This window comes from Orbicella franksi, chromosome 9 (genome assembly GCF_964199315.1).
Source record: "Orbicella franksi chromosome 9, jaOrbFran1.1, whole genome shotgun sequence".
Taxonomy (NCBI): domain Eukaryota; kingdom Metazoa; phylum Cnidaria; class Anthozoa; order Scleractinia; family Merulinidae; genus Orbicella; species Orbicella franksi.
This window is the reverse complement of record NC_138153.1, coordinates 10,913,065-10,940,564: the sequence shown is the minus strand read 5'-3', so window position 1 is coordinate 10,940,564 and position 27,500 is coordinate 10,913,065. Positions and strand designations below refer to the sequence as shown.

Below are 27,500 nucleotides of genomic sequence, written 5' to 3'. Positions count from 1 at the left end.
AAAATCAAATTTAACACTTTATATATATATATTTGAAATTCCATTTAGGGAATCCAAAATGGCGGACATTTTGTGATGTGTGACGCCATTTTGGAGTTTTTGACGTCACGATTGTCACGTGATTACCACTAAAGTGGACAATTGCGGACTCTGCAATCGCTTTAGTCTGATTACTAATGATAGGTGAATATTTCTGGAGATACTTAGGGGACACAGAATGTAGGAGCTAAAATTTTAAATTCGATGTCATCTGCAATTCAATACAATTACTTTATATAATCCATGTGTGTTCCTATTGCTAATAACTTTTGCTCTTTAATTTGATACCAACCCTGAATTCCAATCCAGTGTAGTAAAATGAGGATCCCCAAACGATCTACATGTGTGTATAGTGTCCGAAGGCTTGAAGACATTCACCTGGGGAAAGTTCAATGAGCGCGTAGTTATTTTGAATTATACTTTACACTAAGTTTGTGCAATAATTGATTCCCGTCATCAATTGTATTTACCAATGCAGCTGCATAACAATAAAAATGGGTCCCAGCATCTCTCGCCACCATCTCTAAGTACATTGGAACAATTAGGGAAGAATATCGCAAAGAGTTCTATTTTGCAAACTTTGCTACTGATCGTAGGTAGATAGAATAGATAAACAAGACAAGCGATCCGAACTTCTCAAGCTCGTTAACAATTCTTATTTTAAACACCTAGAAGTGTGTCAAAAATACTCCGCTACGCGTCGTATAATCAACTCTCTTCTAGGCGTTTGGAGATGCGGTGAAACAAGGCCTCTGCCGTTTAACATTTTTTTTTGAAACTTGGTAGGCCGATCAGATAAAACATTAAAAATAAAAATAAATCAATAAACAGGTTATACAAGATATAAAAAAACATTTAGGTGTAAACACCACTTATCTATATATTAGCAAGACCTGGATATAAATTATATCTAACTACTGCTTTTCTAATATTAGAGCTTGTATATTCTTTGCGAGATGATATCGTATCCAACAAGGGCGAATAAAATATGGTTGCTATTTTTAATTCACTAATCAGCTAGATAATATGGACGTTTGTGGTTGGTCTAAAGGAATAAGGATATGAAAAGGCAAGAAAATTCGTCTTTCGTTGTTCACTTTTGCGAACCGAGCGAGACAGAGTCTTCTTCCAAAATATTATCGCTCACTCTCTTCTGAAGTCTTCTATAGCTATATTCCGGAAGGTACAGACAATTAGTAATTAAATCTGAAGTGATTTCTTTTCTTTGTCCCACGCTCGATCGTGTCATGTTGATCAGTTGACTTTTCACATTTCATTACCGAGCTTAATATTCACCATCTTTATTAACTTATCAGACTCACGATGACTTCGACAGTGCTAGCGCTGATCCTAGCAGTATGCAGGACGCCAGTCAAATACGAACTCAGTTAAATGACCTTGCTCTCGATGAGTTTTCGCAGCTTAGTGGATAGAGCGCCCGCCCGGTATTCCGGATCGATCCTGGGCCCTGTCGGGGACTTACGCTCGTGCCATGTTGATCAGTTCACTTTTCAAAAATTGGTAATTATTACTGGTATTGTTCATGTACCCTCCTTTATGCAAGTCAACTGGCAGAATCGAGAGTCTTCTCGTTTACGTAGCCGTCATCATCAGACAATTCTGTTTCTCCCAAAAATCAATTAATTTAACACAAGTATAAAAGGCAAAAAGTTCAAAACTGAACGAAATTGTTTCGGTTTTGGGCTACCCTTATATTTTGCTCCCTTTCCTCCTTCATTCTGTCGCTTTTGTTGCATTTTTACAATCCAGTCAAATTTTCGACATCGAACTCTACGAACTTGAGTTAATGGTGACATTCTATGGCTTTTAATTTGATAGTTTCCTGGATGGCATTGCCCATTATTTATCGTTTTTCCGCGGTCACAGCGTACCACATATCTTGCTTTAGCTGTTTTTATCCTCCGATAGAACTTTAGATAATTTACGAAAACTTTACCGTGAGGGACACCGGACGCAGTAATTTTCCAAGTAATATAGAGAGATAGTGTTTCATCGGGATATCCAAACACCGAGAAGAGAGTTGAAAATGCGACGCGCAGTAGAATATTTTTGACGAAATTCGAGGTGTTTAGATAGTCGATGAGACACTGTCGGGAGTGTTTGACATATATTCTCAATCGAAACTAAACTATAAGGAGTAGACGGAAAAGTAAGATCTTCAAAATCTATGTTAATTAAGTCCGGATATCCAAACCTCCTTTACGGTTGTGATCTTATAATAATGATAATAAATAATGATTTATTTTAACTTGATGACTTATTAATGAATTTGAGAAATGAGGTTAAACACTAGTAATAATAAAAATGAATAATAATTTGTTTTAACTTGATGAAAATTATTAATGAGTTTGAAAAATGAGGTTAAACACAGGTATCACGTCTGCCAGTGACCGAGATTCGACTATAAATGCATTGTATGAGAGGTTTAAGATTTAAATGACACTGTTATACTTATACTAACTGCTTGAAGGATGTTCAAAATTTGTTGAAATATTTCGTTCGCTACATATAGAAAGTAGTCGGATAGTATGTTCCTGAGAGCAGCAGTTTTGTCCTAGAGCTGTTTCTACGTTGTAATTTGCCTGTGAGAAACCGACCAGTAGAAATTAAGTTCTCTCACTTTTAAATCGTCTAAATAAGCCAAAGGCAGCTGGCCTTGACAAGATATCTGCTAGGCTTATTCGGGAATGTGCCGATCTCATTTTCATTTGCATACCTGTCTGCGACATTTTTAACCAGTCAATAAGTCAAGGTATATTTCCGGATGATTGGAAATGCGCAAAGGTTACCCCACTTTTTAAACAAGGCGATCGGGACGATCTAAACAATTATCTTCCAATTTCGCCGGTTGATTTCATTTGTGGCCAAGGTCTTTGAGAGAATCTTTTATGATCAATTTTACGCCTACCTAGAAGAGCACAACATCATCTGTAAATGTCAAGCGGGTCTTCGTGCTATACACTCAACTGTCAAGGCTCTCTTTGAGGCTACGGACACTTGAGTGTACAACATTGACCGCGGCAAAATCAATACTGTTATTTTCTTAGACCTAAAAAAAGCCTTCGACATAGTTAACCACGCGATCCTCTTGTCGAAATTAAGAGACTACGGCATATACGGAAACGCGCACAAATGGTTTCAGTCATATTTAGACGATTCTCAAATGTGCTCCATCAATGGGTCACTCTCTAAAAGTTGTCCATTAAGTTGTGGCGTCGCCCAGTGGACGATTTTAGGGCCACCTTTATTTCTATTATATATCAACGATCTTCCAAACTGTCTATCAAATTGTGAACCGAGGATGTACGCTGATGACACCCATCTTACATATGCAGGTGACAGTGCAGACAATATTCAATTGCATCTAAATCAAGATTTAGAAATTGCTCACTATTGGCTGATAGTAAACAAACTAACTCTAAATTTGACTAAAACCGAATTCATGCTTCTCGGATCTAGGCAGAGGCTAAGTACTCTCACAGAATCTCCGACACTTGCAATTAATGACTTTCAAGTTAGCCAGGTCACTACCGCAAAATCACTTGACCATCGATGTGACCATCGATGACAAACTTGATTGGAGTGGCCACATTGAAAAAGTAACAAAAAAAGTCGCTTCCGGCTTTGGGGCCATAAAACGAATAAGGCACCTTGTCCCTCAAGCGACCTTACATCTAATATATTAAGCTCTCTTACAGCCACACTGACTATTGCAACATTGTTTGGGGAATCTGTGGGATAACTTTACGAAATAATTTCGAAAAACTACAAAATAGAGCAGCCCGTGTTTTGACCTACTCAAACTATAACGTAGATGTTGGTCACCTGTCCAAACTTCTCGGGTGGAAAAAATTAACAAGCCAGCAGCAAATTCAAAGAGTTACGATGGTTTCTTTGCACGGGTTGGCTCCAGAATATCTAACTTCTAAATTCGAGAGGCGAGAAACCGCATATAATCTAGGGGATTCTGAGAATAAAGTAAATGTTCCATTGCCGCACAAACTATTATAAAAATAGCGTTAGCTATAGTGGCGCCATTCTTTGGAACAGTCTTCCTTGTGACTTAATGAAAACAGAGTCCCTGAGACAGTTTAAACACCAACTCAAAAGCGATGTATAGGGCACGGTATTCGTGGAAAGCAGCTTTTTATTATTATTATTTTTTTCTATCAGTTATTAGTAGTTTTAGCTGACGAATTTAAATAAAGATAATCTATCTATCTATCTATAGTTTAATTGCGTTCAAGTTTAATTGTATATATATAGTTTAAAAACTATACCGTAGGTTATCAAAGCGTTTTTGAAGATCACCGATAAGAGTTATTTGTCTACATACCCATATTGCTGGTAGGCTAACTTTTGAGTTCCAAACTTTGCTATGCAAGTTAGCTATATGCGGGATTATAGCTTTCAGACCTTCTGTGGCTCCAGCTGCTGGACAAGTTGCCTTTATTCGTAGTGTGATTTCTTGTGTTCCCCTCAGCTCAGTGTCACATTGACTTTGGTCTACTAGTTGAATCTCAGGCGGTAGCCAGAAACTTATCTTTGGCCATTCTTTATTTTCATTTTGACGTGCCGGTATTGTTGGGGTAATAGTTATCGTGCTGATGGATAGGCCACAAGTGACTTGAGTGATAAAATTCAGTCTAGTAGTCCTGGGATAAAACTGAGAACAAACAGAAAACAAGAAATTTCATTAAGAGCGTGACCATGAGAAAACCAGGCAGAACCAGGCACAAGGTGATACAGCTCAAATCACCGATTTCGCTCAAACTAAGCACAAATGTTTAGTTTAGTGAGTGGCTGATTGTGGCAAAATAGTAGGTCACGATAGTCTATTCTCTTCAAGTTCGGGGGACCCCCTGCAAAAATGGCCATTTGACACGTACTAGTTTACGCATCGTGTTTAATTAGCCATCTTTGCTTTAGTAAATTTCTACAACAAGAAAAGGCATTTTCATGAAATGGCCATAAATTGTAAAGTTTTGGGTAAACAGTAAGCCAGCCCAGGAAAAAAAAAAATATTGAAGTCCCCAAACATTTTACGTTCTTTTTTTTTTTAGAACTTATGATTGCTCTCACTATATGTTAGAATAATGTGGATTTGGTTTTTCCCACTGCAGATATTTACCATCAATTAAAGGCTGTTCACCACACTACAAGATAGGCACCTTATTTAAGATGAAGCCACGAAGACAAATCAAATTGCCCATTGTAGTTCAAATGAATATCTGTGCTTTTAGACCGATAGTTCTAGAACATGATCATTGAATTTCACTTTCACATGCCTTTTCGCATTGTAGAAATACTAAACCAAAGATGGCTGTTACTTCCGCATTCCTTGTCAGTCAAATTTATTTATGTCTGGCTACGGGTCTACTTTATGTAGCTAAACTAAACCCGTAGATATAGTAGATATATTTTTTAAGACGTTAATCGTGTATGTCTGATAATGTCAACAATTTTTTTCCAAAGTTTCGTTAGCATTGATATACTGGAACACATTTAAATTTGTCGGTGAAGTAGGCGCTCGAACCAACGAAAAAGTTGTATTAAAAGATACAATAAAAAAATATATATGCTAAAATATTCAGATTTATGTGTGCAACATTCTCCTGTGATCAATACTTTTCGCCACACTACATGAATGCAAATATGCGGAATGTTTTTGAAACACGGCCCTTCTTTCCTTGCCAGCGAAAGGACTGTTTACAAAGAATTCCAAATCTCCACCTTGAGTGACAAAGAACAGGAAGGTATTGGGGAAAATGCATGGTGAATATTTTTCAGGAGAAAAAGGGCTAAAATTGCGCACAAGTAATGTTGTCAATACATTAAGTCAATCACGGATAAAACGATTGAATCGATCTTATCAAGGGAAAGTTGGCAATACGCGGATGGAATATGCTAGGTATGGTCCAGAAAAAGTTGTATCAAACCACCTTAAATTGTTCCTGCCAAACTTATAAAAGCATGGACGCCTAAAATATACCTGAAATGTTTACTAATGATAAACTAAATGCGATACCACATTAATTCGCGGCTAGTTGGGAGAAAATATACCATTGTATTGAGTGGAATCCGCGAAGCCCAATACGACTGATACATTTCTTCTCAACGCCACCAATATAGAGAGGGTAATACATGAGCGCGCGTAGATATAGAATATCTCTTCGAGAGTTCAACTTGATATCTCACGCGTGAGAGCAGCTAACGAGTGAGATATAAAGTTCAACACGAGAAGAGATATTCCATATCTACAAGCAACCTTGTATTGTTCTGTTTATTATTTAAATATACTGATAACGTATTTTGACGATTTTCCGAAGATTTCCGAAGATTTTCAAAAATTTGTCTGAAAGCAACACGAACGTTTTCCGGACGTTTCTCGAAAATTTCCGAAGATTATCGAAGATTACCGAAGACTTTCGAGGAAGATCCGAAGATGTTACGACCATACAACACCAACATTAAGTACAGTTTAAGGGTCAAACATGATATCAGTGAAGTCATCGACATCTTCACTAGAGAGGATAATGAAAAGTCCCGGATGTGGTTTCGTATGAATTGTACGAGTGGTATTTATACAATAAATTGTGGAGTGCCATCTCAAAATCGCTTTTAGTTTTGTATCGTGCTTTAACCAACCATTGTTTGAGGAAACTAAAAGAACAAAGATGTCACCACTTCTGATTAAACTGTAAATTCTTAGTACGCGCGAAATATTGACACGCAAAGATGTTTTCTGTTCGGTGGCGCGCGTGTAACTTTAATCGAATATTTCGACTTTTGAGCCGCAAATTTCTTCCAGAAACTAAACACATTCATTCAGTGTATCTCAACGGAGTTCTTCAAAGTATTGCGCAAACAGACAAACCAAAGTATTTATTTTAAACCGATTTAACTTTATTCAAACCAATGAACTTTTCAAAAACATTAATACGTCATCTCGCGCTGTAACTCACAACCGACTACTTCGAATGATAAACAAACAGTTAATACCTATTTTTCATCACCCATAACAAGCTCCCTTTTATATTAAATAGCTCGTAGAGGTGAATTAGTGTACACAGTTAAAGCTGTTTCAACTGTGCAAGTGGCAATAATAAAAAGATTAGCGCAATTTATCCCTGTAAAGTTTTGGAATTTGAATCGTAACCCATTTCAGTGTCGCGACTTCGTCTCGCTGGTAAGCAAAATAACCAATAGTAAACTAGTGAGACGATCTCAGATAGCGCAGAGTGCAACTGATAGCTCTGGCACGGTAGTCCCATAGAAACTCACCCCTGCTCGGTTCACTTCCGGTTTGTATCTACTTTGGTAGGCTGCTAGGGCTTTTCCCATTAGCGGTGTGTACGTTTCAAGGTTGTACTTCCATTCAAGATCCAAAAATTACGTACAATTACTGTTTGCCACGACAGCGTTTAAATTTTATTCTGGTGTTTTACGATGATTCTTTTTTTTTTTTTTCATTTCAAATTCAATAATACGTTGAACAAACGTCACAATTTAGCTCTTCGCGCCAAATTTGAAACTTAATACTTTGTTTTCCTCACAAAGGCATGTAACATGAAACCTTTGTTTTCTCCAAAACACACGGAAGATGTGCGCGTTTTTTGGGGGATAAATGAAAGAAAGTTAAATATCTGACGAAGAAATGGAAGAGGAACGAATTTGTTTTTTTCTCAAGACGTAAATTTTCTTATCACTGATGAACAAGAACTAATTTAATTATCAGATAGGCACGGAATACCACTTTCTTTTTCTGTTGCCACCTTCGTTGTTAACAATAAAACAATTCAAAATAAATACACAACAATATTGATTGATACAACTGAGAAGCGTTTAAACGAGAAGTATTGAAGGTAAACAGCGCTACTTGGCCGATATTATCCTGCATCGGTGAACGAGTTTCTTCACAGACTGATTAAATCAATTTGCTCTTTCATTAGGTGTTACGGAGTCTGCAGCAATATTTGAACACTTCCAAAAAAAGATGCGGAACTATACTTCATCAAAAATTGGAGGCCTATTACCCTTTTGAACACTGATTACAAAATCGCAGCAAAATCTATTGCAAACCGAATTAAATTAGTACTTCCAAACCTTATCAATCATGATCAAACAGGATTTTTGAAGGGCAGATTTATAGGCGAAAATATCAGACTCATTGACTCTATTATCCAATATGCCACAGAAAAGAATATCCCGGGCCTGTTACTTTTTATTGACTTTGAAAAGGCATTTGATTCTCTCGAATGGTCCTTCATACATGGCACATTAAGATCCTACGGTTTTGGTGCTTCGCTAATCAACTGGGTGAAAACCCTGTATAGTCATACTGAGAGCTGTATTCTGAATAATGGATGGCAAGTAATTTTTTTGAAATTCAAAGAGGTGTTAGACAAGGCTGCCCGCTCTCGCCTTATTTATTTATCCTATCGGCAGAGGTGCTGGCCACGGCAATTAGGAAAAATACTAATATAAAGGGAATCTCTGTAGATAATGTGGAAATTAAGTTAAGTCAGTATGCCGATGACACAACACTTATATTAGACGGGTCACGTGAATCTCTCCTTTCATCCCTCGCAATGCTTGATGATTTCAGCAAAGTCTCTGGGCTCAGACTCAATGATAAGAAAACGGAAGCTTTATGGATTGGCGCAAGTATTGGAAATGATAAAATTCTGTTATCAGGAAAAGAGCTTAAATGGCCAAAAGACAAAGTAAAATTCCTAGGTCTATGGATTTCAACAGATCCCGAACTATCTGCCTCTTTAAACTACAATGAGAATCTTGAAAAAGTGAAAGAAATCCTAAGATGCTGGAAATACCGCCGACTCACATTGTTAGGGAAAATCACTGTTATCAAATCACTAGTGGTCTCCCAATTGGTTTATCTACTCTCGCCTCTTCGCTCAAACTACAGGGTTTTAAAAGAAATAAATGATATTACTCTACACTTTTCTATGGAATGGTAAAGGCGACAAGATAAAACGGAAGGTAATGATCAATGATTTCGGTGGTGGTGGCCTAAAAATGATCGATATTAGTTCCTTCAATAAATCCCTCAAAACCACATGGATTAAAAAATATTTAGATAACAACAATAAGGGAAAATGGACAATCTTTTTTGATATAACCCTAAAAAAATGTGGCTGTCAAAACTTTTTTTTCCTACAACCTCAACGTTAGAGACACCTTATCGACAATAACACCTTCGGATGCCTTTTTAAAAGGACCGTTAGGAATCTGGGCGGAAGTTAACTTTGAACCTGAAATAACATCGAAAGATCACTTTCTGGATCAACAACTTTGGCATAACTCCCTAATAAAGATAGCCAACAAAACAGTTTTTTTTAAAAATTGGTTCACTAAGGGAATAACTCGGGTGAAACATCTTTTAGGACCGGACAACAACTTTCTCTAGTTAAATGATTTCCGCTGTAAGTATGAAATAGACCCTCGCCCTCTCAGCTTCTACGGATTAATATCGGCTGTAAAGTCTTTTCGGACTGATTCTAATTTTCAAGATTTACAGAACACCGACCACGAATATGAGCCACTTACAACAAGAATTTTGCAGGTCAAAAAAGCAACTACAATAATATATAAAAAACTGATTAGTAACAAGAGTTTAACCCCAGAGTCAAGTCAAAAGAAGTGGCTAGAGGATTGTGGCCTACCAATAAATGACAACATAAATTGGAATGCTGCCTATCTTTTAGCTAAAAGAATGCACAAAGAGCACTAAGCTGATAGAGTTTCAGTTTAAATTCTTACATAGACGTGTAACAACCCATAACTTTTTAATTAGAATAGGTCTACAGGGCGATGAAAAGTGCAATTTTTGTCACACCTCCTCTGAGTCAATAATTCATCTTTTTTGGTCATGCCGCCAAACATCTCACTTTTGGAATAAACTTACTGAATGGCTGAAAAACTTAAATTTACTTCCTAGAGATTATGCTTTGACAAATATTACTGCTTTGGGTCTGAGGCCAGATATCTCTCAATTTGCGCTTCTTATAAATTACTGCTTTCTCTTAGCACGATATCACATATGGCTCGCTAAAACAAAAGATGATCATCCAAATCTTACGCTTTCATACGCACACTAAAATCACAATATGAGATAGAGACAAAAAGTGGAGACACGAAGAAATGGAAACCTCTTACAGGATATATTTTAGATAATATTTTCTGTAGGGTTATCTATCTCCTACCCATTAATCTATTCCTAATCTCCTGTCAGATGCATAACTCATTTTACTTTTAATGTACCACATGTCTTTGGTCTGTTTTTTATGTTTCTGTACTACAACCTCAAGCTGTAATGATAACTAGCTATTTTTCTTCTCAGTTTTTTTTTTCTTTGCGCCTTGTCGTCACTGTATTTCTTAATTGTGTAAGTCGTGTAACTGTATTTGTTAGTAATGTAAGTCGTTTAGTTATTGTAATTTAAGAATGGCTGACTGTTAGGATCGAGAAACGCCGGTCAACGTCCCATTTGACAAATCGCTCATATTTTGCCCAAAGATACCCTTAGGTGACCTAATTCTAAAAATCATATTTAAAGGTTCCAGCGAATTTTTATTTTTCAGAAATTCGCGAAAATTTGAAAGCGCGGTCAAAGTGCGGTTTTTCGTGTAATAAAATGACCGAAATAAGGTGCGAGGACGAAGCGCTGCTAAAGTCTTAAAATAAACTCAATTGACTTCAAACTTCACACAAATTTGGAACAACCACTCTAATTTATTCCTCGCTTTAAACTAATCTCAGATATGTTGATATAGTGGTTTTCCGAACCATTTTAAAAACAGCTATGAAGCGTGTGAAAAATAACGGCAAAATATAGGTCATGTTTAACAGCATAAAAATGCATCTGGTACCTCACTTTCCGATTATTTTACTTTACAGCCTTAAAATATCATTATTAAAGATATACCATGCCAAGTTTCATGCTCGAACTCGCAGTATTTCCCTTTGTGAAAAACGAAAATCTATGTCAATGTGTTGGGCGTAAATAACACAATAATTATGCACGAACCAGAGACAAATCAATTTCAATGGCGAAAGTAAAAGGCTATCATTAATTAGAATCCCGTCAATTCACTGCTATCAGTAGAAACATAATGTCCACTGCATAAAAACTGTTTTTAGACGTTTTCGAACCATTGCGCGTTAACTTTGTTTAATTTCGTGTCCGCCGTCATGTCTAGTTTGTCATCGCGTGTATTTCCTTAATGTCAACAACACGTGAATGGTTGTCATAACAAACGCAAGAGATTTCCTGGAACCTTAATGTTTTCGATTCACCAAAACGCTTTAAGTTCGTTAAGACACAATAATGTGTCAACTTGGTATGCTTTTTAGCATCAAGGACGTTAAAGGACTGTAAATTAATCGAGTTGAAATATGTTGAAGCAAATCCGGCAAAATCGCGCCCTTATTCTAATTTGGTAAACAGCCGATCTCCGCTCAAGTTCAAGAAGTCGAGAGGTTAATCCGGCAATGTATTACCGGTACAACAACAAAATCAAACCGAGGTCATAAAAAGTGTAAGTTTAAAAGTGTAGTGGCAAGTTCCAAATAAATTTCGCCTATATAAATTGGAAACAAGATGTGAAACTGTCTGACCCGAAACAAATAAACAAAATATTAATACGACTAATTTAACCCGAAAATGGTACAGAAAACATACCTAAAAGCCGTCGATTCCCCTCGATACCACTCCGCATTGCCTTAAAGAGCCCAAGCTTTCTGCTGTAAGAATCAGGGGCCACATGAATCTGTATTTATTATATCGGCAACCATGCTGCGTGGCTGATATTCGAGACCCAGTAAAAGTTGTCACACAACCGTACGAGCAGCCCAGTCACGCTTTCACTGCTCTTGCACAAATGTTCAACATTTCGCAATTTACATAAACCGACTACAAGTTTAAAGTAGTGACAGTAGATTGAAATGCGTCTTTTAAAGCTGTCCTATCGAGGAACAATTATTTCTTGTTTTTGAATGGTTCTTAGTTGTAGCTACAGTCGGGGAGGGGGGGGGGGGGGGGGAAGAGGGTATTCCCGGAAATTTCGGATATCTGTATGCCGTGGAAGATTAAGTGGTCTCCAGCTCTTAACGCCAACACTGAAACACGCAGTCGGCACCTCTAGCGGGAGGGGGGGGGGGGGGGGAGGATCGCTAAATTTTTGTAGAGAAGGGGAGGGAGTAGAGGAGGAAGACACTTAAGAGGAAAAACTAACGGCCGAATCGTCTCAACCTCGTTCCCAGGGTCTCTCATCTCACCACCCCCCTGGAGCGAGCTCAGCATCAGTTCATTAGAATAACACAGAGGCCTATTAGGGTAAAGCGTAGGGACAATCCTTCCACTAGTGGCTCACTATCACTCTTCTCGGTTAAGCATGGCAAATTGACTGACTTGACTCGTGGCTCCCGGCCACGCCCATCTAGTAGTATGTCACCCCAGTATGTGTCGAAAGAAAACTTGAGATTCTCTCAAATACGATTAACATTACAACCAGACCGACTGCGTGTTTCAGTGTTGGCGTTAAGAGCTGGAGACCACTTAATCTTCCACGGCATACAGATATCCGAAATTTCCGGGAATACCCTCTCCCCCCCCCCCCCCCTCCCCGACTGTAGCTACAACTAAGAACCATTCAAAAACAAGAAATAATTGTTCCTCGATAGGACAGCTTTAAAAGACGCATTTCAATCTACTGTCACTACTTTAAACTTGTAGTCGGTTTATGTAAATTGCGAAATGTTGAACATTTGTGCAAGAGCAGTGAAAGCGTGACTGGGCTGCTCGTACGGTTGTGTGACAACTTTTACTGGGTCTCGAATATCAGCCACGCAGCATGGTTGCCGATATAATAAATACAGATTCATGTGGCCCCTGATTCTTACAGCAGAAAGCTTGGGCTCTTTAAGGCAATGCGGAGTGGTATCGAGGGGAATCGACGGCTTTTAGGTATGTTTTCTGTACCATTTTCGGGTTAAATTAGTCGTATTAATATTTTGTTTATTTGTTTCGGGTCAGACAGTTTCACATCTTGTTTCCAATTTATATAGGCGAAATTTATTTGGAACTTGCCACTACACTTTTAAACTTACACTTTTTATGACCTCGGTTTGATTTTGTTGTTGTACCGGTAATACATTGCCGGATTAACCTCTCGACTTCTTGAACTTGAGCGGAGATCGGCTGTTTACCAAATTAGAATAAGGGCGCGATTTTGCCGGATTTGCTTCAACATATTTCAACTCGATTAATTTACAGTCCTTTAACGTCCTTGATGCTAAAAAGCATACCAAGTTGACACATTATTGTGTCTTAACGAACTTAAAGCGTTTTGGTGAATCGAAAACATTAAGGTTCCAGGAAATCTCTTGCGTTTGTTATGACAACCATTCACGTGTTGTTGACATTAAGGAAATACACGCGATGACAAACTAGACATGACGGCGGACACGAAATTAAACAAAGTTAACGCGCAATGGTTCGAAAACGTCTAAAAACAGTTTTTATGCAGTGGACATTATGTTTCTACTGATAGCAGTGAATTGACGGGATTCTAATTAATAATAGCCTTTTACTTTCGCCATTGAAATTGATTTGTCTCTGGTTCGTGCATAATTATTGTGTTATTTACGCCCAACACATTGACATAGATTTTCGTTTTTCACAAAGGGAAATACTGCGAGTTCGAGCATGAAACTTGGCATGGTATATCTTTAATAATGATATTTTAAGGCTGTAAAGTAAAATAATCGGAAAGTGAGGTACCAGATGCATTTTTATGCTGTTAAACATGACCTATATTTTGCCGTTATTTTTCACACGCTTCATAGCTGTTTTTAAAATGGTTCGGAAAACCACTATATCAACATATCTGAGATTAGTTTAAAGCGAGGAATAAATTAGAGTGGTTGTTCCAAATTTGTGTGAAGTTTGAAGTCAATTGAGTTTATTTTAAGACTTTAGCAGCGCTTCGTCCTCGCACCTTATTTCGGTCATTTTATTACACGAAAAACCGCACTTTGACCGCGCTTTCAAATTTTCGCGAATTTCTGAAAAATAAAAATTCGCTGGAACCTTTAAATATGATTTTTAGAATTAGGTCACCTAAGGGTATCTTTGGGCAAAATATGAGCGATTTGTCAAATGGGACGTTGACCGGCGTTTCTCGATCCTAACAGTCAGCCATTCTTAAATAGTGTAAATAATTAGAGCAATATAATGTAAATAGAGTTAGTGTTGTAAGTAAGCATTGGTTTCCCTTGTGTTATTGCAAATAAAAATATATATATATTTGAACACTTTCCTGGTTTCTTTTGTCACAGATTTACAATTTACAGAATATTAAAGCCACTAACTCGGGACATTTTTGGTCTCTCTTACAGACGCAATTAAGGCAAGAAATAAACAAGCCGCTAAGGAGAAGCTATTCATTTCCCTTCTTTATTTAAACTCTGACTAACATACTATTGTAGATTAAAACAGCAGATGATATTTGTTGAGCCGACCTTTGGATAATTCTACTTCACTTTTGCACTAAAAAGGGACAAGTGCCGCTACCTGACATCACATGACATATAAAAAACCGCGTGGAAACATAGTATATAACACTAACGATGATAGAACGCATGCCTCTTACGTGTTGGGTTCTACCATAAGGAAAACCACTCAACATTTGTGTGCGTTCCCGTATGCAGTGTATCCCCCACCCAATATGTAGAAGATACGAACGCTAACTAATCTGTGCAAGCGTTTAGAGCAAATTGGTTTTGTTCTAAAGAGAATAGTACCACAAGAAGAGCAAGGGGTTACCTGAAACAAATATATAGCTTTGCGATGTTCACACCTAACTGACGTAGATGGAACATGTTTCCGTAGGGTGCACATGTACTCTTCCCACTTCACCCCACGACTTCCTTGCCTCTAGACTTGTTAATTAATTGAGATTGCTTTAATTAAACACGCATTAAAGTTTACACCTAAGCGCCATAGGGCCATAGCGACTTATTTCCTTAGCTGCAGGCTGCTCCTAAAACCATCCCAATAGTGTACTCTGCACTGAAAATGAGATATTCAGACTACAGAAAACACAGAGAACGGATGCGTTTCCATCAGTCATGGAACTAATTTGCTTTGCTTTTCTCTTTGTCACAAGATTGACCCTCCGGCATTATATATCACTGGAAGTCTAAATAACTGCTATTCCTTCAAATGGAGAAAAACATACAGTACATGGCTTGATTGATTTTAGGACAAAAACTTGACAAACTAGCGCGACCGTTTTTAGGCGACGCGGTGGTCGATACGACACAATTATAAACTTGGGCAATAAATAAAATGTACATGACTGCGGTGGTTTCGCTACTGGTAGCATGAAATTTACTGTCATGCATCGTTGTTCAAACTAGTGACTCGATTTATTTCAGCAAACGATTACAATCCCTTGGGCCGGCAGACTGGTTCCGTGATCGAAGGAGGCAGACGGAAAGGGTAGTAACTAAAACTAAACACCCCAATTTTCACTATTCCTTATAGCAAATTCTGAATTTGCACTCGATTTGCATATTATCAATATAAACTGCAACACTTCCATTCTAATCAGTATTCCGTCATCACTTTTGGCTATTATCAAAATTATGGCACGTCCTCCTGTAAGCATGATCGTTCATCACTTTAGCCGATCTGGCGTGACAACCGGTTTGTCGGTTCGGCTTGCCAGAATGTTAAAAATCAAACGAAATAGCATACGAAATACGAACATATGAAATCAAGACGGGACGCACCGGGCTTCAACTGTAAGTACCGCAAAGACTGAATGGTAGGAAATTTTCCTAGCATTCCTTACATACTCTCACTAGGGTTCTTCGTCTTGCGGTCAGGGAAGGCGTCATAATCTGTTTCAGTGACATGTCGATGATATTAAACAAAAAATAAACCAGAATAATAGTGCTTTAAAAGTAAGTAGTGCGTTCGAGTCATTCCGGATGCTTTCAAATGATGCGGACTCCACCGACGCCACTGAATAATCTGGAACAAAACAAGGTCACTTTATATCGGATCACATCTAAACACACGTGAAGAAAGACCTGGGCAGGGAAAAAACGTGAGCGGACAAAACCGGGGAATACCGATAGATCAAGTAATCCGCAATGATGAACGAATTACACAACATGAACCTTCCTCTGTTTCTTCCCCTGAACCAAGTTCAGATCTACGAACTGAACTTAAAGATACCAAAGTGCCTACGTATGGATGTTGAGGGCGGCGAGAAGACGTAAATGTCTTGTTTACCCAATGAAAGCCATCACAATAAACTCTGAGCTTGCATCGAGATGCTTGTCCGGTCGTAAAGCAGCGTTTGATTAATCAATTTAAAACAGATCTTAAGGAATAAAAACCCAGATGATCTGGAACACTTGCCTGAGTATGTCGTTGGCAGATTGAGCCACGTGAAGTATTATCATGCTCGGCAATTGAAGTTCTTGTGTAGAAAATATCGCACAATTACACAGCCGAGGGCAAAAACAAACAAACAAAGCGCGAGGAAAAACTTAGTACATGGAGCTAAGATAGATTGTCAGTGCTTCGGTGCCCATGCACGGCTACCAATGGCTTGGCCAATCGCTTGGCCAATGGCTCGTACACGCAACGAATCGTAAAAATCCGTAAGTAACGACCTCCGAAAGAAGTGAGCCCACCCCCCATCCCCTAAAAAATAGAGGAACTAAGGTTCAAAAGTATAATTATTTTTCCAATCAATAACCTGAATAACGTATGATAAACTAATGACGATTCAATTAGGGAAGGTATAGCTTATTCCAGGAGGCGTCATGAAGCGCCTGGTAAAACAAACCCCGCAAAATCTTCATCAGGTAACAAGAAATTACTAACAGGACCTTTTCTTCAAATTGAAATGACTAAAATTGAAAACTTTGCATCATTTTTAACAGGAGCGCATAAAAAGAACGTTTAATCATATTGAAATTAAAAACTCTACCAGAGTAGTTCAATATTTGTAAAGCAGACTAACGTAGCAGTGCATCATGAACAGTAAAAATAGTTTAAGGTATCTTACATCACGGTTTACATATAAAGGGCCCGCCCATGTGCCAACAACATAAATTTAAACTGGAACAAAGAACTTCTAGATTTATAAGAAGTCAGTGTTTTTACCAATTAAAGCCACAGCCTTAGAGGAATACAGCCCTGTTCTCCTAGAATTAAAAAAAAAAACAAACAAACAAGCAAACAAACAAACAAACAAAACACCAGGAAGAGATAACTACAGTAGAAGTCATTTATGTCCCGTCATGGGGTGAGAGATTCTCGCCCATATTAACTTTCTTTTCCCTCGTAAGTTCTTGCGCGTTCAGAGAAGCGCCACACTCGCGTTTTAGGTGCAGAGATCTTAACCAATGCTTACCTAACTTTTTAAAGATGCTGCTTTTAGGCCTCCCTTAAATCTATACACGTATATTTCAGTTGTAGAAAACTATTGATTTTTAAAGTGTTTGGGTTGGAGATGTTCGCCCATATCAACTTTCTTTTCTCTCGTAAGTTCTCGCGCGTTTAGAGATGCGCCACAATCGCGTTTTAGGTGCAGAGATCCCAACAAATGCTTACTTATTTTTTTAAAGATGCTAGTTTTAGGCCTCCCCCAAATCTATACTCGTGTAATTTAGTTGTAGAAAACTATCGATTTTCAAAGTGTTTGGGTTGGAGATTCTCGCCCATATTAACTTTCTTTTCTCTCCTAAGTTCTCGCGCTATTACAGATGCGCCACACTCGCGTTTTAGGTGCAGAGATCCCAACCAATGCTTATCTAACTTTTTAAAGATGCTACTTTTAGCCCTCCCCCAACTCTCACAGACGTGTATTTCACTTGTAAAAAACTATCGAGTTACGCAGTGTTTGGGTTGGAGATTCTCGCCTATATCAACTTTCTTTTCTTTCGTAAGTTCTCGCGCGTTTAGAAATGAGCCACACTCGGATTTTAAGTGCAGAGATCTTAACCAATGCTCGCCTAACTTTGACAGACGCTACTTTTAGGCCTCCCTTAAATCTATACACGTGAATTTCAGTGGTAGAAAATTATCGATTTTTAACGTGTTTCCGCTAGAGATTCTCGCCCCTATCAACTTACTTTTCTCTCGTAGGCTCTAGCGCGTGTAGAGATGCGCCACACCCGCGTTTTAGTTGCAGAGATCCCAACCAATGCTTATATAACTTTTTAAAGATGCTACTTTTAGGCCTCCCTTAAATCTATACACGTGTATTTCAGTTGTAGAATACTATCGATTTTCAAAGTGTTTAGGTTGGAGATTCTCGCCCCTATCAACTTTCTTTTCTCTGGTAAGTGCTCGCGCGTTTAGAGATGCGCCACACTCGCGTTTTAGTTGCAGAGATCCCAACCAATGCTTACATAACTTTTTAAAGATGCTACATTTAGCCCTGGCCCAAACCTTAGACACGTGTATAAAGATGCTAGATTTGGCCCTTTCTCAAATTTACACATGTGTATTTTACTGTAGTAGTCTGTCGCTTTGGACAATGCTTGGGTTGGAGATTCTCGCCTATTTATTTTCTTTCTTTTCTCTCGTAAGTTCTCGCGCGTTTAGAGATGCGCCACACTCGCGTTTTAGGTGCGGGGATCTCAACCAATGCTTTCCTAACTTTTTAAAGATGCTACTTTAAGCCCTATCCCAAATCTACACACGTGTGTTTCACTTGTGGAAGTATATTGATTTCAACAGTACTTGGGTAAGAGATTCTCGACTATATCAAACTTTCTTTTCGCTAGTACGTTCTCCAGCGTTTAGAGATGCGCCACTCTCGCAAATTCGGTGTTTGCATCTCAAACTATGCTTACTGGACTTTTTGAAGATGCTAGATTTGGCCTTTTCTTAAATCTGCAAACATGCATTTTACTTGTGAAAGCCTATCGATTAAGACACTGTTTGGGTTGAAGATTCTCGCCCCCATCAAGTTTCTTTTCTCTCGTAATTTCTCGCGCAGTTAGAGATGCGCCACACTCGCGTTTTAGGTGCAGGGATCCCAACCAATGCTTACCTAACTTTTCAAAGATGTTACTTTTACATTTCCCCCAAATCTACACACGTGTATTTCACTTATGGAAGTCTATCGTTTTGGACAGTACTCAAAGTCGCCGAGACAGGGCTACGCACAGCGTGATTTTGACCAATTTTTGGTCGATATTCTGGAACTTGGGAGATATTTTCAAGTCCCAGGGACTCTAAACTATTTCGAGAAGACTTTGCTTTTCAGTGAATTGGACAGGGGAAACACTTTTGAAAGCTTGGTCATGGGCAGTCTGGGCGAAATATAGCTACTTAGTGACTAGAAGGTCGCCGAGACTAGGCTACGCGCAGCGTAATTTTGACCAAGTTAAGGTCAATTTCCAGGAACTTGAGCGATATTTCAGAATCCCAGGGACTCTAAACTAAATCGAGAAGACGCTGGTTTTAAGAGAAATGGACAGAGGAAAAATTTTTGAGCGCCTGGTTATGAGCAGTCTGCCCGAAATATAGGCTAGTGACTAAAAAGTCCCCGAGACCGGGCTGCGCGCAGCGTGATTTTGACCAATTTTGGTTTGATTTCCAGGAACTTGAGCGATATTCTCGAGTACCAGGGACTCTAAATTAATTCGAGTAAACACGCGAGTAAAAAATAGATATAAATGGGCAAGAATCTTTAACCGAGGCATTGCCCAAAGCGACAGACTTCCACAAGTGAAATACACGTGTGTAGATTTGAGAAAGGGCCAAACCTAGCATCTTTAAAAAATCCAGTAAACATAATTTAAGATCCCGACACCAAAATCGCGAGTGTGGTACATCTCTTAAAGCGCGAGAACTTACTAGTGAGAGAAAAAAAATTGATATACGCGAGAATCTCTTACCCAAACACTGTCCAAATCGATAGACTTCCACAAGAGAAATACACGTTAGTAGATTTGGAGGAGGGCTAAAAGTAGCATCTTTAAAAAGTTAGGTAGGCATTGGTCGGGATTCCCGCACCTAAAACCAGAGTGTCGCGCATCTCTAAACGCGCGAGAACTTACGAGAGAAAAGAAAGTTGATATGGCCAAGAATCTCCAACCTAAACTCTGTCCAAATCGAAAGACTTCCACGTTTAAAATACGCCTGTGTAGGTTTGAGAAAGGGCCAAATCTGGCATCTTCAAAAAGTCCAGTAAGCATACTTTGAGATGCCGACACCGAAATCGCGAGAGTGGTGCATCTTTAAACGCGCAAAAACGCGCGAGAGAAAAAAGTAGAAATGGGCAAGAATCTCCAACCCAAGCATTGTCCAAAGCGACAGACTACCACAAGTGAAATACACGTGTGTACATATGAGAAAGGGCTAAATCTAGCATCTTTACAAAGTCCAGTAAACATAGTTTGAGATCCCGACACCAAAACCGCGAGTGGGGCGCATCTCTAAACGCGCGAGAACTTACTAGAGAAAAGAAAGTTGATCTCGGCGAGAATCTCTTACTCAAGCACCGTCCAAATCGATAGACTTCCACAAGTAAAACACAAGTGTGTAGATTTGGGGGAGGGGTAAAAGTGGCATCTTTAAAAAATTAAGGAAGCATTTGTTGGGATTCCCGCACCAAAAACGCGAGTATGGCGCATATCTAAACGCGCGAGAACTAAGGAGAGCAAAGAAAGTTGATATGGGCGAGAATATCGAACCTAAGCACTCTCCAAATCGATAGACTTCCACAAGTGAAATAAGTTTGTGTAAATTTGGTGGAGCGCCAAAACTAGCATTTTTAAAGAGACCCGTTAGAATAGTTTGGGATCCCTACACCAAAACCGCGAGTGTGCTGCATCGCTAAACGCGCGAGAACACACGAGTGAAAAAAAAGATATAAATGGGCGAGAATATTTAACCCACGCATTGTCCAAAGCGACAGACTTCCACAAGTGAAATACACTTGTGTAGATTTGAGAAAGGGCCAAATCTAGCATCTTTGAAAAGTCCAGTAAGCATAGTTTGAAATCACGACGCCAAAATCGTGAGTGTGGTACATCTCTAAACGCGCGAAAACAGGCGAGAAAATAAATAAATAAATAAATAAATAAATGGGCGAGATTCTCCATCGCAAGCATTGTCTAAAGCGACAGACTTCCACAAGTGAAATACACGTGTGTAGATTTGGCGAAGGGCGATATCAAGCATTTTTTAAAGAGCCTTGTAACCAAACTTTGGGATCCTCACATAAAAAACGCGAGTTTAGCGCATGTCTAAACGCACGAGAACTTATGAGAGAAAAGAAATTTGATCGGGGCAAGAATTTTTTACCCAAGCACCGTCCAAATCGAAAGACTCCCGCAAGAAAAAAAAAAATACACATGTGTAAATTTAAGAGAAGGCCAAAACTAGCATCGTTAAAAAATCCAGTTTGCATAGTTTAAGATCCCGACACCAAAAGTTCGAGTGTGCCGCATAGCTAAACGCACGAGAAAAGACAAGGGGAAAGTAAGTTGACATCGTTAAAAATATCCACCCAAGCACTATTCAAATCGATAGACTTCCACAAGTGAAATACACGTTGGAGGCTTGGTAGAGGGCTAAAACTAGCATCTTTAAAAAGCGAGGTAAGCAAAGTTTGGGATCCCCACATCTGAAAGAGAGTGTGCTGCCTCGCTTAACGTGCGAGAACAAGCGGGAGAAAAGAAAATTGACATGGAGAAGATATCTAACCCAAGCACTGTCCAGATCGATAGACTTCTACAAGTGAAATGCACTTGTGTAGATTTTAGGAAGGGCCAAAACTAGCATTTTTAAAAAGCCCCGTAAGCATAGTTTGGGATGCCCACGCAAAAAAACGCGAGTGGGCCGAATCACTAAACGTGCAAAATCACGCGAGTGAAAATAAATAAATGGACGAGAATCTTTAACCCAAGCATTGTCCAAAGAGACGGACTTCCACGAGTGAAATACACGTGCGTAGATTTGGGGTAGGGCTAAAAGTAGCATAAAACGTGAGGGTGGCGCATCTCTAAACGCGCGAGAACTTACTAGAGACAAGAAAATTGATATGGGCGAGAATCTCTCAAACAAGCACTGTCCAAATCGAAAGACTTCCACAAGTGAAATACACGTGTGTAGATTTGGAGGAGGGCTAAAAGTCGCATGTTTAAAAAGTTAGGTAAACATTGGTTGGGATCCCCGCTCCTAAAACGCGAGTGTGGCGCACCTCTAAACGCGCGAGAACTTACGAGAGAAAAGGAAGTTGATCGGGGCGAGAATCTCTCTACCAAACTCTGTCAAAATCGATAAAAGTAGCGACTTTAAAAAGTTAGATAAGCATTGGTTGGGATCCCTGCTACAACAACGCGAGTGTGGCGCATCTCTAAACGCGCGAGAACTTTCGAGAGAAAAGCAAGTTTATATGGGCGAGAATCTCCAACCCAAACACTGTAGAAATCGATAGTTTTCCACAAGTGAAATACACGCGTGTAGATTTGAAGGAGGGCTAAAAGTAGCATCTTTAAAAAGTTGGGTAAGCATTGGTTGGGATCCCTGCACCTAAAACGCGAGTGTGGCGCATCTCTAAACGCGCGAGAACTTATTAGAGAAAAGAAAGTTGATATGGGCGAGAATCTCTCACCCCATGACGGGACGTAAATGACTTCCACTGTAATTATCTCTTCCTGGTGTTTTTATTTTTTTTTAATTCCATGAGAACAGGGCTGTATTTCTCAAAGGCTGTGGTTGTAATTCGTAAAAACACTGAGTTCTTATAAATCGTTTAGAAATTCTTCGTTCCAGTTCAAATGTATGTTGCTGTCAAATGGGTGGGCACTTAATGTGTAGACCGTGATGTAAGATACCTTAAACTATTTTTACTATTCATGATGCACTGCTACGTTAGTCTGGTTTATAAATATTTAACTGCTCTGGTCGAGTTTTTAATTTCAATATGATTAAATGTTCTTTTTTTGCGTTCCTGTTAAAAATAATGCAAAGTTTTCAATTTCAGTCATTTCAATTTGAAGAAAAGGTCCCGTTAGTACCTTCTTGTTACCTGATGAAAATTCTGCGGGGTTTGTTTTACCAGGGCGCTTCATGACGCCTCCTGGAATAAGCTATACCTTCCCTAATTGAATCGTCATCAGTTTATCGTACGTTATTCAGGTTATTGATTGGAAAAATAACTATACTTTTGAACCTTAGTTCCTCTATTTTCAGGGGAGGGGGGTTGGGCTCACTTCTTTCGGAGGTCGTTACTTACGGACGTTTCGATTCGTTGCGTGTACGAGCCATTGGCCAAGCGATTGGCCAAGCCATTGGCAGCCGTGCATGGTCACCTAAAGCACTGACAATCTATCTTAGGTCCACGTACTAAGTTTCTCCTCGCGCTTTGTTTGTTTGTTTGTTTGTTTACCCTCAGCTGTGTAATTGCGCGATATTTTCTACACAAGAACTTCAATTGACGAGCATGATAATACTGCACGTGGCTCAATCTGCCAACGACATACTCAGACAAGTATTCCAGATCATCTGGGTTTTTATTCCTTAAGATCTGTTTTAGATTGATTAATCAAACGCTGCTTTACGACCGGACAAGCATCGCGATGCAGGCTTAGAGTTTATTGTGATGGCTTTCATTGGGAAAACAAGGCATTTACGCCTGCTCGCCGGGCTCAATGTCCATTCACAGGCACTTTGGTATATTTAAGATCAGTTTGTAGATCTGAACTTGGTTCAGGGGAAGAAGCAGAGGAAGGTTCATGTTGTGTAATTCGTTCATCATTGCGGGATTACTTGATTTATCGGGATTCCCAGGTTTTGTCCGCTCACGTCCAAGTCTTTCTTCACGTGTGTTTAGACGTGATCCGATATATAATGACCTTGTTTTGTTCCAGATTATTCAGTGGCGTCGGTGGAGTCCGCATCATTTGAAAGCATCCGGAATGATTCGAACGCACTATTTACTTTTAAAGCAGTATTAATCTGCTTTACTTTTTATTTAATATCATCGACATGTCACTGAAACAGATTACGACGCTTTTTTGGCCACAAGACGAAGAACCTTAGTGAGGGTATGTAAAGAATGCTAGGAAAATTTCCTACCATTTCTTTGCGGTACTTACAGTAGAAGCCCGGTGCGTCCCGTCAGGATTTCATATGTTCGTATTTCGTATGCTATTTCGTATGATTTTTAACATTTCTTTCAAGCCAATCCACTGCTATAATATTGAACTATAAGAGATTAAAGTCGTCTGAATTTCCCGATATTTGGTCTAATAATGATGATGATAATAATGATGATGATAATGACGATGATGACGATGATGACTACGAGAACGACGATAACATCGATGACGACGACGACGACGACGATGATGATGATGATATTTCATAAAGGTTATAGTGTCGAGTAAATGATAAGTATGTTATGGGAACTCCGCTTTTAGGCTTCCCTGAATCTATATTAGATGTGATATGTGGGAGCATGATAGCTAGTATAGCAGGGGGCGAGACTTGTGGACATTTTTTTTTTTTTTTTTTTTGGCAGAGAGTAGTCAAGTTTTCAAGAGTTTCGCTTATTTCACTGGCTCTTGAAATTTTCTTAGCCTTTGGAATCTTTTCTCGCGATTTCCCGATATTATTATATTAAGGTAAATCCGAGCGTTCTGATTAGTTCTTTCGTGGTCGGGATTTCGCGATACGGACAGTTTCCATCTTCGCAAAGAAACACCGAAAAGATTGATATTTTACAGAGCTTACAACATGAACGAGGAAGACGAATATTTACCAAGTGAATTTTATTATCCTGAAGATCTGGAAAAGTCTGATGTAGAAACTGAAACATGCGTCAGCGAAAGTCAGGAGGTCATAGACGATTTTATAAACAAACAGAAAGTATAAACACAACATGAACATTCTTCCCCTCTACGTGGAAGCTAACGGTATGAAGCTCGAAGAAAGTTTGAAAAGGAAAAGTTGGATGTACTGTATTGAAAAAAAAAAACCCTAATTGGAAAGTTACCTGTAAAAGCACTGTACTGTTCATACTCAAACACGTACACTGCTTTTATTTAGGTCAGTATGTGATTAAATCATTAAAACCGAAACTATCTAAATAAATAAATAAATAAATAAATAAATACACATTTATATTGCGCCATTTTCCACTAATTGTTCATGGCGCTTTACAACATTTTAAAATTAAAATCCTAAGTTTAAAATCCTAAAATTAAAATCCAAATCCTTTAAAAACCGAATATCCTAAATCCTAAAAGTCAAAATCCAAGCTAAGAATTAAATACGCTATATAATACCACAAGGCTACAAATAAAAAGTAAAAACTACAAGTCAAATGCACGTTTAAAAAGATAAGTCTTAAGATTAGCCTTAAAAACTGCCTCTGATGATGAAAGTCTGATCTGGAGGGGTAGTTTGTTCCAGAGCCTTGGTGCCGCCACGGAAAAAGCCCTTTCACCATACGTTTTAAGATTTGCTCTAGGCTCATCATGCAACCTGTTGTTTGAAGATCTTAGTGTGCGACCAGAAATACTAAATCGCAGTAGGTCTCTAATGTAATCAGGGGCCAGTCCATTCAGAGCTTTGTAAGTTAACAACAATATTTTGAAAATAATCCTAAAATGAACTGACAACCAATGTAAGCTCCTTAGTATTGGCGCGATGTGTTCCTACCTTCTAGTCAAGGTAACAAGGCGAGCTGCTGAGTTCTGTGCAAGCTGAAGTCTTTAAAAGTCTGAAGTCTAATTGTTCACTGTCCGCTTACGGGTGGTTATTTTAGACCCTACGGACCCCAAATAGGGGTCCGTGTCCACTTAGGAGAGGTGTCCGCCTACGGGAGGTTAAAAATGTAGTGTTGGAGAGGAGAAATCGCCGGGACCGCAGTTTGGTGTCCACTTACGGGAGGTGTCCGTTAGTGGAGGTCTGACTGTAATTTGGAATAAATATTCGGGTAATTCTAGCCGTCTGGAGTCTTTTAATTGTCTTTTCAGTTTTGACTTTTAAAGGCTTCAGGTGAAGTTCGAACATCTTCGGAAGACAACGGATGACCTTTGGCATTCGTTTGTTTTCCTAGAAATCTTCGTTTTTATTCACAACCATATTATAACCAGGCACTGTATGGTGTTACATAATAGCTGCACTCAGGATCTAGTAAACAGTATCTTAAGCCAAGCAAACAGACAAACAATTAAAGGTTGCAATTGAACATATTACCTGTAGTCCCACATAGAATGGTTCCATAACTGCCTTCGGGTTCGACCAAACGTTTCTTGGAGAGGTGGTAAATTTCGCAGAGACATTACAAGATATCTGTTGATGACAAGACATGGATTAGTAAATGAGCTTAGGTCCAACACATCAGATAACTACATCTTCATCAGATGAGGTATATGCTATTCAGGTAGCTGAACAAGAGTTAAGACAGGTCATTATCAGTTCCCGCCAGTAATATCCATTGCAATCACAGTTACTCTCAATTATAACGAGACAGCATTTTTACGATGATGAAGTTTTAAAGAACATGACATTTTCACTCTACAATCGACTCTCGATAGCTCGAACCTTCGGCAACTCGAACTTCGCGCTAACTCGAACTAAAAACGATTTCCCCCAGATTTCCGTCATACACATACTGTAATTTTAACCTTGGTATTTCGAACCCTCGATAACTCGAACTTCCCGCTAATTGGTTTCCCCTCCGGTCATTTTCCATATAATGTTACTCTCGATAATTTGTATTTGGCAATACGTGACAGCTCAAAACAATCAGACGAGTCAGTGCAGTCCGAAACACTAAAACTGTTTCTCGAAAAAGTAAATCGCCTGAGCTCTGTAGCAGTAGAGCGAAGTTGTACTCTCTGAAACCTCCAAAGTTAGCAGTACCTGAACTTCTCCTTTGCTTTGCATTCTTTTGTTTCCCATCACGTTTATACTTTCTGATTTATACACTGTGGTGAATAGGCTATTTCCGACCCTTTTGCCTCTGTGTCAAAACGAGCCTTCGTGCGCAACCATTCATTTGAAAATGTGTTTCGCCAACTGGTTCATTTTCATGCAGATGAAACTCATTTTTATATGAAAGGTTTTGCACGAGAACTCATTTGAAAGAGAGGCACAAGGTGATTCGGAAATGGCCTATTTAGAAACGTATTGTTCCATTTTCACTCGACCTCTCTATAACTAAATTTGATGTACACTGAGTGAAGAGCAAAACAGTAAACCCAGTTTTCTTCCTTCTTTCCAGTTGTTTGTTCTCACCTCTGATAACTCGAGTTCTTGATAACCCGAACCTTTTATAATTTCCCTCGACACAGTTTGAATCTAGACAGAGATAAACTGAGCAGACCATAACATGGGTGGTGTTCAACTCTTAAGCAGTGAG

At 39.0% G+C, this 27,500-nt stretch overlaps 1 protein-coding gene across 2 annotated transcripts in view; it reads right to left on the bottom strand.

Moving 5' to 3' along the window:
• The window catches only part of LOC145498341 (von Willebrand factor D and EGF domain-containing protein-like), a 103,947-nt gene that overhangs the window by 70,051 nt on the left and 6,396 nt on the right, over window positions 1-27,500 (bottom strand). For both annotated transcript variants that reach the window (XM_081478257.1, XM_081478256.1), the window contains exons 4-6: window positions 26,333-26,428; window positions 4,397-4,726; window positions 332-417 (exon numbers count right to left, since the gene is read on the bottom strand). In XM_081478257.1, the coding sequence (XP_081334383.1) occupies window positions 332-417; window positions 4,397-4,726; window positions 26,333-26,428 (512 nt within the window). The remainder of the gene's footprint in view (window positions 1-331; window positions 418-4,396; window positions 4,727-26,332; window positions 26,429-27,500) is intronic.